General features: G+C 46.2%; 1 protein-coding gene across 10 annotated transcripts in view; it reads right to left on the reverse strand.

Annotated features, from left to right (window-relative positions):
* LOC106579657 (receptor-type tyrosine-protein phosphatase mu) overlaps nucleotides 1-12,391 on the reverse strand; it is a 283,633-nt gene that overhangs the window by 91,596 nt on the left and 179,646 nt on the right. For all 10 annotated transcript variants that reach the window (XM_082965986.1, XM_014159789.2, XM_014159785.2 and 7 more), the window contains exon 12: nucleotides 7,850-8,126. In XM_082965986.1, the coding sequence (XP_082822112.1) occupies nucleotides 7,850-8,126 (277 nt within the window). The remainder of the gene's footprint in view (nucleotides 1-7,849; nucleotides 8,127-12,391) is intronic.

Consider the following 12,391-nt stretch of genomic DNA (forward strand, 5'->3'; position numbering starts at 1 on the left):
GACAGGAGAACCCTGTAGGATTAAGTGAGATTAAACAGCTCCTCCAATACACACACACACACACACACACACACACACACACACACACACACACACACACACACACACACACACACACACACACACACACACACACACACACACACACACACACACACACACACACACACACACACACAGTACTAGTATTTACTTGTTCAATTAATAGGAATATTTATATATATACACAACAGAAAGAATGTTAGCTGTTATCCTGTTTATCCCTTAACGTATTAGTTAGTAGTTACTGTATTTCTGACTGCTATTCTTTCTTTTTGCAACATGAAATCACTATCAGTTAGCATGTGGAACATTCAGGGTCTAAACTCATCAACCTATCAGTTAGCATGTGGAACATTCAGGGCCTAAACTCATCAACCTATCAGTTAGCATGTGGAACATTCAGGGTCTAAACTCATCAACCTATCAGTTAGCATGTGGAACATTCAGGGCCTAAACTCATCAACCTATCAGTTAGCATGTGGAACATTCAGGGTCTAAACTCATCAACCTATCAGTTAGCATGTGGAACATTCAGGGTCTAAACTCATCAACCTATCAGTTAGCATGTGGAACATTCAGGGTCTAAACTCATCAACCTTTGGACTGAAGAGTTTAGTACTGGAATTCAACAAAAATCTTAAAGATGTTGACGTCATCATTCTGCAGGAGACATGGTGTAAGGCTGACATTGTCACTCACTGTCCCACAGGCTACAGAGAGGTCATTGTGCCATCACAGAAACACAGCTCTGTCAATAGAGGCAGAGACTCTGGAGGATTGATCATCTGGTACAAATCCCAACTACAACATCTAATTGATCCCCTCAAAATATCACATTTGGTTAAAACTGAAAAAAGAACTTGTACTGACAGAAAAAGATGTGTTCCTTTGCGCAATATATATCCCCCCCTCAGAATCCCCATATTACTCAGAGGAGATCTTCCCCACCCTTGAGGAAGAGACGTGCCATTTCCAGGCCCAGGGAAATGTGCTCGTCTGTGGGGACACAAATGCACAGGAACACTACCTGATCTAACGAGCACACGAGGGGACAGCTTTATTATAGGCCATACTGTTTCTAACTGTCTTCATCCCCCCCATAGAAACAACAGTGACAGCACCGTCAACAAAAACGGAAGGGATCTTTTACAGCTCTGTAGAAGCCTGGGTCTGTACCTTGTCAATGGTAGGTTACGGGAGGACTCTTTGGTGAGATTCCCCTATTGCTCACCTCTTGGCCACAGTATAGTAGACTATATGATCACAGACATTGACCCTTTGTCTCTCAGCTCATTCACCGTCAAGCCACTAACACCTCTGTCTGATCACAGCCAAATTACGTTGTTCCTCAAAAGAACAGACATGGAAACAACCACACATTCACAGCCCAGTAAGCTGTACAACATCAGAAATTCATACAGATGGGCCCAAAACAGCACAAAAGAATACCAGAAAGCAACCTGGAACCAAAATATCCAAACACTCTTAGATAACTTTCTGGATACCACATCCACTCACAGTAAAGGCGGCATCAATCTAGCAGTACAAAACATCAACTATACTGCTCAAAAAAATAAAGGGAACACTTAAACAACACAATGTAACTCCAAGTTAATCACACTTCTGTGAAATCAAACTGTCCACTTAGGAAGCAACACTGATTGACAATAAATTTCACATGCTGTTGTGCAAATGGAATAGACAACAGGTGGAAATTATAGGCAATTAGCAAGACACCCCCAATAAAGGAGTGGTTCTGCAGGTGGTGGCCACAGACCACTTCTCAGTTCCTATGCTTCCTGGCTGATGTTTTGGTCACTTTTGAATGCTGGCGGTGCTTTCACTCTAGTGGTAGCATGAGACGGAGTCTACAACCCACATAAGTGGCTCAGGTAGTGCAGCTCATCCAGGATGGCACATCAATGCGAGCTGTGGCAAGAAGGTTTGCTGTGTCTGTCAGCGTAGTGTCCAGAGCATGGAGGCGCTACCAGGAGACAGGCCAGTACATCAGGAGACGTGGAGGAGGCCGTAGGAGGGCAACAACCCAGCAGCAGGACCGCTACCTCCGCCTTTGTGCAAGGAGGAGCAGGAGGAGCACTGCCAGAGCCCTGCAAAATGACCTCCAGCAGGCCACAAATGTGCATGTGTCTGCTCAAATGGTCAGAAACAGACTCCATGAGGGTGGTATGAGGGCCCGACGTCCACAGGTGGGGGTTGTGCTTACAGCCGAACACCGTGTAGGACGTTTGGCATTTGCCAGAGAACACCAAGATTGGCAAATTCACCACTGGCGCCCTGTGCTCTTCACAGATGAAAGCAGGTTCACACTGAGCACATGTGACAGACGTGACAGAGTCTGGAGACGCCATGGAGAACGTTCTGCTGCCTGCAACTTCCTCCAGCATGACCGGTTTGGCGGTGGGTCAGTCATGGTGTGGGGTGGCATTTCTTTGGGGGGCCGCACAGCCCTCCATGTGCTCGCCAGAGGTAGCCTGACTGCCATTAGGTACCGAGATGAGATCCTCAGACCCCTTGTGAGACCATATGCTGGTGCGGTTGGCCCTGGGTTCCTCCTAATGCAAGACAATGCTAGACCTCATGTGGCTGGAGTGTGTCAGCAGTTCCTGCAAGAGGAAGGCATTGATGCTATGGACTGGCCCGCCCATTCCCCAGACCTGAATCCAATTGAGCACATCTGGGACATCATGTCTCGCTCCATCCACCAATGCCACGTTGCACCACAGACTGTCCAGGAGTTGGCGGATGCTTTAGTCCAGGTCTGGGAGGAGATCCCTCAGGAGACCAGCCGCCACCTCATCAGGAGCATGCCCAGGCGTTGTAGGGAGGTCATACAGGCACGTGGAGGCCACACACACTACTGAGCCTCCTTTTGACTTGTTTTAAGGACATTACATCAAAGTTGGATCAGCCTGTAGTGTGGTTTTCCACTTTAATTTTGAGTGTGACTCCAAATCCAGACCTCCATGGGTTGATAAATTGGATTTCCATTGATTATTTTTGTGTGATTTTGTTGTCAGCACATTCAACTATTTTAGTGTTCCCTTTATTTTTTTGAGCAGTGTATATAATTCAGGCAAACGGCAAAAGAATCACAATTGAAAAAAAAAGAAAGAAAAAAAGATCACAGATGACAACTGGTTTGATGCAGAAAAATAAGGAAAAAACTTAGAACACTATCCAACCAAAAGCACAGAGACCCAGATAATGGTGAATTACGCCTTCATTACTGTGAGACTTTAAAACTCTATAAACATACACTCAGAACCAAAAAGCACAGTACAACAGCAAGCAGCTGACACTAATTGAGGAGTACATCCAAACAACTTCTGATAAAATTGGAACAACTAAAAAAATCTAAACAAGAGGAATTAGCGAAACAAAATGGTGACATACGGACAACCCATTTTAAAACACTCTACAACACCGTTCAAATTGACAAACGCAGAACAACGGCAAATTCATGAGAAGTTGAATGGATTAGAAAAAGCTAGAAAGGACAATCAAAATCCATTGGACCCCAATTACTGACCAGGAGCTCTATAAGAAACTTCAGGCCCTCAAATTTAAAAAAGCCTGATGGCATCCTAAATGAGATGCTCAAACTCATTAGTGCAAAATTTCAATTGGCTATATTTAAACTGTTTAATTTGATCCTGAGTGTAGGTTATTTTCCTGACATCTGGAATCAAGGACTCATAATCCCAATCTTTAAGAACGGAGAGCTGAGCAAAGAAAAGAGTCACTCATCCAGCTGGTCCTGGGGCTGAGTTCACAAACCTGTTCTACTAACACACTGAAGCCTCAGGACCCTCATCCAGCTGGTCCTGGGGCTGAGTTCACAAACCTGTTCTACTAACACACTGAAGCCTCAGGACCCTCATCCAGCTGGTCCTGGGGCTGAGTTCACAAACCTGTTCTACTAACACACTGAAGCCTCAGGACCAGAACATCCAATCAATCAGAATAAACCAAATTACAACACAGTCAAAACAAAACTACATTGTTTATTGGGAAACACAAGCACAAACACAAAGCAAAATACAGTGCTATCTGGCCCTAAATCGACAGTCCACCGTGGCTAAATATTTGACCATGGTTACTGATCAAAACCTTAGAAAAACCTTGACAAAGTACAGGCTCAGTGAGCACAGCCTTGCCATTGAGAAGGGTAGACACAGGAAAACCTGGCTCCCTGTAGAGGAAAGGCTGTGCAACCACTGCACCACAGCAGAACCTGAGACGGAGCTGCATTTCCTGACAAAATGTCAAAAATATAAAACAATTAGAGAGTGTAATTTTCTCAAATTTGAAACCCTTATTCAAGGTTTCAAAGACCTCTCTGATGAGGATAGGCTACCCGTCCTGTTGGGGGAGGACGCAGAGAGCTGTGGGTTGGCAGCACACTACATTGCTGCCTGCCATAAGTTGAGGGACAGTGTCTGACAGACCAATCAACCTGCACATATCCTCTACTGTATTGTTATTGTATGGTTATTTTGACCCTTGATTATTGTTGTCCCGTTGACAATTTTGATTCTCATTTTTATATTGTAAATATCCAAAATAAGCTTTGGCAATATGTACATTGTTACGTCATGCCAATAAAGCGAATTGAGAGAGAGAGAGAGAGAGAGAGAGAGAGAGAGAGAGAGAGAGAGAAACAGAGAGAGAGAGCGAGCGAAACAGAGAGCGAAACAGAGAGCGCAAGCAATAGAGGCTGTGGATCAGCACCTCAGTTTGGTATCTAGCAGCCAGCTGTCAGAGACTAGTCTGCACTAGTCCGGGTGGTCTCTATACTTAACACTCAACCATGACCTTGAGACACACACACACACACACACACACATTTTACACGTGCATAGGTTTACACATACGTGTGAATGAATATATGCACACAATATACATTAGATGTGGGTGTGCAATCCTGAAATATCCATAGTGGAGCTAGATGTACAGTAAGTCACCATGTTAGGCCTCCTGAGCCCTGGGAAGGTGCATTAGGGGGAGTTTGGCGCATGGATACAGTGTGTTGTGACAAGGGGCCTAAATGTTGTTGGCAGAACGTATGGCCAGGCACGTCAGACAGACGACCAGAGACAAGAGGGCCGAGGGCAGACACGCGAGACACAGACATACACGCGAGACACAGACAGACACGCGAGACACAGACACGCGAGACACAGACAGACACGCGAGACACAGGACAGACACGCGAGACACAGACAGACACGCGAGACACAGACAGACACGCGAGACACAGACAGACACGCGAGACACAGACAGACACGCGAGACACAGACAGACACGCGAGACACAGACAGACACGCGAGACACAGACAGACACGCGAGACACAGACAGACACGCGAGACACAGACAGACAGAGCGAGACACAGACAGACAGCGCGAGACACAGACAGAGCGAGACACAGACAGAGCGAGACACAGACAGAGCGAGACACAGACAGAGCGAGACACAGACAAAGCGAGACACAGACAGAGCGAGACACAGACAGAGCGAGACACAGACAGAGCGAGACACAGACAGAGCGAGACACAGACAGAGCGAGACACAGACCGAGCAGAGAGACAGACCGAGCAGAGAGACAGACCGACAGAGAGACAGACCGACAGAGAGACAGACCGACAGAGAGACAGACCGACAGACAGACCGACAGACAGACCGACAGACAGACCGACAGACAGACCGACAGAGAGACCGACAGAGAGACCGACAGAGAGACCGACAGAGTAGGAAAGGAAAAGGCCATTCAGAAGGAGTGAAATGCGATCTGCACAGCCATCCTTTCTTCTCACAGGCAAACTGAAAAAGAGTGAAAATGTTTTCCACAACAAGGAGGGGAAAAGCAGGAGGTGGCAGAAATGGCTTTGCCTTCGCTCGTCTTACAAACGTGGAACAAACAAACACAGCAACGGTGCATGAATATTCAGGGGAATGGGGAATGTGACTTGGGGCTTATGCTTAAATCCCCCTGTGTTTTATGACAGCAAAATGCACTTGTGTGGCTTGGTGCATTATTGAGGAGATGACAGATTAAACTGTGGGGTGTGCTGAATATTTAAAACAACTCGGAGGGTGCTATGAGTCTGTGGGACTCAGGTGGGGAGAGGAGAAGAGACTGGTTTCTACTAGGACTGCTTGATGACAATGGAGCCAGATATTACAATATGGCACGTTGCCAGTACTTAACGAGATACTGGCATGTCGCTGGAAGAGCTAGCAGAAATTTAGTTGGAATCATTTGGATCACTTAGAATCTAGGATTAGAATTATTGTCTTAAACTAACATGTGAACACCTATATTTCCACTTAGGTCTAACTGCTGGGGTCAGTATTGAATGAGGTTTTCGCTCTGCCTCAGAGTATGGTGGCCTTTCTCTGAGGCACCCTGCTCGGAACTGAGGGTAGAGGACTGAGGGGAATGACAAATCTCCCCCTTTCTCCCCTCTTCTTCTCAGAAGAGAGATCCTTAGTTGAGGGCACACTGATCTTCTTTGAGGGAAAACTGTCTCGAAATACACTACAACACAGCTGTACCACTAGGCTCTGGCCTACTGTCCCCACAGCACCCTACTGGCAGTAGGAGGGGAGGAAAACACCCTACTCCTCTCCTCTCCCAGACCTCCATTAGAGGGGAAACACCAGAAGGAGAGACCAGAGAACTGAGACGAGACAAGTCTAATCTCAACCCCCTCTCCACCTCCCTCGACTCTAGCCCCCCCTGAGTCTCTCTCCAATTAGATGCAATTAATTATCTAATGGCCTGAGCTTGAGAGCAGAAGAGAGGAGGACAGCAGAGGAGAGGAGGACAGCAGAGGAGAGGAGGACAGCAGAGGAGAGGAGGACAGCAGAGGAGAGGAGGACAGCAGAGGAGAGGAGGACAGCAGAGGAGAGGAGAGTGGGCTTTTCATTAGGGCTAATTCATTTGCATTTTAAAAGAGGGGGAGGTGCTTAAAAAACATTAATTAAGCCAGCGTGTTAATAATGCATTTGTGAATGGGTGGACATAACTTATATACAATCCGAGCAGCAGGACATTGATAAGTGGTGTTTTGCCTCTTGGTGTGCTGGCCTGTACTCCCACTGACAGTACATTAGAGTGGTTAGGAGAAGAGGGTTAATGGGGTTGTAATACTGGGTTATTGACCATTAGGACGCTGGAATGGTTGTCAATTAGGCCCTGAAGGAGAGTCTTGTTGTGGCTGCTCATTTATCACAATTTTCTGCATCCAGTTTGCTTTGCTCTCTGTTCCCTGTGAACAGGGAAGTGATTCAACTCAGTGATGAGATAGACTCTAGCTGACTGTTGAGATTGAGGCTGTACTGTCTGTTTTCACTACGGAAGTCTTGGGTGTCAGAGTTGGTAGGAGATAGCAAATGAGAGGTAAGATGGGTTGGACTGTAGCATGTTAACACTGGCATTGAGGGTTGGGAAGACGACATAGAAAGAACCCTCTCACAAATACCAATCCATAACGCCACATGAACGGGAATATCCTTTTAAATAAGGGGTCATTTCCTGTAAACAATGAAGATCATTTGGAGTAAGTGGTACATTATAGGATATTAACAATATGAGGAAATTACTTCAAAATGGGCTTTTGTAAACACATAGAAAACATGACACAGTAAAAAGTTTCCAATCAGTTTCACATTCAATCTCCTATATTGGGTGTGAATCACATTCAATCCCCACACCTATATTGGGTGTGGGGATTGGCCGTCCCGGCGGCCAATCCCCACCCCAACATCCCCTGCTCACTCACCCCATTGGCCGTGCTGACGGCCTGGTAGTAGACGCTGTAGCTCTTGTGGGGGAGGAGGGGGGCGTTCCAGTAGCCGTTGTAGGTGCGGTTGTCTCCGATGCAGAAGGGTACGGGGGTCTTGATGTCACCCATGGGCAGCTCAGCTGTGAAGTAGTACTGGGAGTTGAGCACGGTGGTGTTCTGGAAGTGGATGGGCACCGGGTAGCAGCGCAGGATCTCTACCGCCCTCCGCGCCCGCCGCGGGCGCTCTTCCTCCACCACCACCACCTGGTACTTACTGCAGGGAGACAGGAGACCTATCAATCATTCAATCACATTTATTTCTGTAATATTTCTGCTGCATCTTCCTCTGCTTGCTGGAAAGAAGCATGAGTCAGTGGATCATAATAGGACTTGGGGCGGCAGGTAGCCTAGTGGTTAGAGCGTTGGGCCAGTAACCGAAAGGTTGCTGGATCGAATCCCCAAGCTGTCGTTCTGCCCCTGAGCAAGGCAGTTAACCCACTGTTCCCCAGGCGCCGAAGACGTGGATGTTGATTAAGGCAGCCCTCCACACCTCTCTGATTCAGAGAGAGTGATGTTAACATTTGTTCATCCAAGGAGAACTGTGCCAAGAGTTTTCTTTTGATCGTTCAAAACTTATCAATTAAAATGTGAAAGGATCTAATAAATCACAGCATATTCAATTTTCCTAGGGTTGCGTTTTAATCCATCATTGTAAATGAATGAGCTAGACGGAGAAACATAGGAAATACTAATTGCCAATGACCGATTCACATTTTCACTAATTCTTCAGAAAGCATATCTGATGCGTTACAATTTGTGTATCTTGACAGAATATACTTGTCAAGCTACCAGCAATCTCAAGTCATGCAGTCTACCCTTTATTTAAAAACATACAATCGTCAGCATGTGTGCATCAGTACCGCTTGCCGTGCGGTAGCAGAGAGAACAGTCTATGACTTGGGTGGCTAGAGTCTGACAATTTTTAGGGCCTTTGACACCGCCTGGTATATAGGTCCTGAATGGCAGGAAGCTTGGCCCCAGTGATGTACTGGGCCGTACGCACTACCCTCTGATGCGCTTTCCGGTTGGATGCCAAGAAGATGTCATATCAAGTGGTGATGCAACCAGTCAAAATGCTCTCGATGGTGCAGCTGTAGAACTTTGAGGATATTATACTGTACATAAGCAAAACTCCTACTCCACTAAAGCGGAGAGCAGTGAATTAATTACCCGTATAAATAAGCATGTAGACTTGCTAATCTGATAGCAATTGGATGAGAGAGACTATCGCACTGGATGCTGGCTGAGGTGGTGACAATTTAGTATTGACCAGGGTGTCTAGTCAACCCTTTCCTCGCTCTCTGACTGAAACAGACAGCTTTAATAAAGTCATGAAAGCCTGCAGCCTCGTAGCCTGCCGCCCCGAGAAGTAGAGCACCATGTCATTTACAGACGTCATAGCGATAGCAGTCAGGTGGGTAATATCTCATCTATGTGGAGGGATTTAAATGGCAGGAAATAAAAAAGGGGGAACTGTAGAAGCATTCCCGACTCTCTCTGTGTCGCTCCCTCTCCCTTTCTTTCTTTCCTTCTCTCGCTCTCTGCCAGGATATTAGGCGACAGAATCCCTGACACCGGCTGGGGATTAGAGCGCCGCTTTAAGTGTGCCGCAAATAATAATGACATGAAAAAGGTTCCTACTATCGTGCTAGCCGCCTATTCCATGTCAGGCTTAGAGTTAAGTGTATTATAAGAAGAGAGATCAACATCCAACATCCAACCCTGAACCAGGATTCCTGGGTAGAAAGCCTTGGGAAGCGGCAGAGGCAATAGGCAATATTAACAGGAACTGGATAGGGATTGGGTGGGGGATTAAGTGGACCCTAGTCCAAAGCCATAGCCTTTTTCCAATGCTATAGATGGGAATATTGGCAGGCAGGGTGGCATGGCAGGAGAGAGAGAGAGAGAGAGAGAGAGAGAGAGAGAGAGAGAGAGAGAGAGAGAGAGAGAGAGAGAGAGAGAGAGAGAGAGCGTGAGAGAGAGAGAGCGAGAGAGCGAGAGAGCGAGAGAGCGAGAGAGAGAGAGAGAGAGAGAGAGAGAGCGAGCGAGAGAGCGAGCGAGCGAGAGACCAATATGGGAGTTTGCATTGAGGCAAATTAATATTGAAGACGACTATTGAACATTATTAAAGACAGGTATGAATATCAAAGATGAGTTTGAATATTACTGATTTGATAAGTTCTCTCAGTGACACTCCCACATTAGAACGACATAATTGCTGTAATTAGCTCAAAATTATCCTTTATTCAGTTGAGATTGTTATGTATAAATGAACCCAAGAAGGTTAATCTAACAACTGCTAATTTAATCACAAAATCTTAAGGCTAATCAGGATATCTGAAACTATCAGCCAAAAACTATCATTAAAACCAAATCGAAGATGGCAAAATCAAAGACAGATTGAGTTGTTTTTGCCAATGAGATCTTAGTCACGCAATTTTACATCTAACCAAGATGTTTTGTGCAGTATTTCATAATGAAAAAATTAGCATGAAAACAAGTTGTCTCTCATTGAATGACAAAGACTTTACTCCCTACTGTAGACCAATCACCAACGAAGGGGTGTAGACTTGGGCTTGCAACAAGAAAAAAATATTGTGTCCCGGAACAACCCAAAAATGTCTTACCGATGTCCAAAATGAACAAAAACATCAAAATGTAATCATAATATATGCACAAACTCTTCCAAACTGTTTAGACAGGGAAGCATTCGTACACCTTTACTCATGCACAGCCAAGTGGAACTCAAGGGGAGTGAGGTGCAAAGACAACGTAAGACAAATCCAACTGACCTACAACCTTTCCAAGAAGTAAACCATCTGCTTCACCTGAGCAGAATCTCCATGAGAGATTAACTTTCAAACAGGAACCCACAAAGCTCCTGACTCCACTCATCATAATCAAAATTCAAGACCGCCCACACCAGTGTAAAACCCAGAAACAATATGTTTGTCTTAGAAATAATACAGTTTGTCAGCCCTATTCAATATTTGCCAATTCAATTTTCCCCCAGCTCCACACATCCATTGGAGATTAGATCTGTCATAAACTGCTGGGAAATATCAGGTCAGGTCCCTGTGAACACGCAAGTCTCTCAGTGCTCTTTCAGCCATTTAACTCATTACAGACAAGAATAACTTCCCCAGCATCAATAACTTAACTTCTACCCTTTCACTGTGTCACGGTTGTCGTAGGATGAAGCGGACCAAAATGCAGCGTGATTATCGTTCCAGATATTTTATTGAACTGTGAAACTATGCAATATATACACATAAACTAAAGAACCAAAAACAACAAACCGTGACACAGAGGTGAACCATACACTAACTCACAAACAAAACCCAACATAGAAATACAAAACTAGAACATAACATAGAAAAACTCAACTAGAAAACCCCCGTCACGCCCTGACCTACTCTACCATAGAAAATAACAGCTTTCTATGGTCAGGACGTGACACACTGGTAGATAATAATCAATAACTTCCCTTCTACCCTTTCACTGGCCCCTCTAACAGTACAACTGGCCCCAGCTTGGCCCCCCCAGTTGAAATGGTCTAGAACCGCCACTGGGAGGGAAAAGAAGAAGAGAGAGTAGAGGAGGAGCAAAACCTTGAGGAGGGGGGGTGGGAGAGTGGGAGATGAGGAGGAGGAGAGGAGCTGGTTGGGAGAGTGGGAGAGGAGGAGGAGGAAGAGAGGAGCTGGTTGGGAGAGTGGGAGAGGAGGAGGAGGAGGGGAGGAGCTGGTTGGGAGAGTGGGAGAGGAGGAGCTGGAGGAGAGGAGCTGGTTGGGAGAGTGGGAGAGGAGGAGCTGGGTGGGAGAGTGGGAGAAGAGGAGGAGCTGGGTGGGAGAGTGGAAGTGGAGGAGGAGAGGAGCTGGTTGGGAGAGTGGAAGTGGAGGAGGAGGAGAGGAGGAGCTGGGTGGGAGAGTGGGAGAGGAGGAGGAGGAGAGGAGGAGCTGGGTGGGAGAGTGGGAGAGGAGGAGGAGAGGAGGAGCTGGGTGGGAGAGTGGAAGAGGAGGAGGAGGAGGGGAGGAGCTGGTTGGGAGAGTGGGAGAGGAGGAGGAGGAGGAAAAGGTGAGGAGAACAATTAGTCTTAGATTTAGGGCCTTCTTAAAGGCCAGCCATTACTTTAAGAGGCTGTCATTGCGGTGATTAATCCCTCCCTCCCTCCCTATCCCAGGTGACTGTGCCTCTGGGACAGATGCCTCCCATTGTTCTTACCTATTAGAGGTGTAACCAACAGATTCCCCTGTGGAGATACAGTACATTCTAGCCTGGCTAAACCAGATTGAACGCTATACAGTGGGTGTACAGTAGGATTCAGTCTTGTTCAACCAGGCTAACAGTATAGGAATAATTAATCCCTCCAGGAGAAAATACAGGCTAAGAAATAGCAGGTGAAACCTAATTTGTATTCTAATGGCAATGAGGGAAATTCTTTCTATAGCTCTGAACGGAACTAGGGGAATAAACCGATAA

Source organism: Salmo salar, chromosome 19, assembly GCF_965601325.2.
Source record: "Salmo salar chromosome 19, fSalSal1, whole genome shotgun sequence".
Classification (NCBI taxonomy): domain Eukaryota; kingdom Metazoa; phylum Chordata; class Actinopteri; order Salmoniformes; family Salmonidae; genus Salmo; species Salmo salar.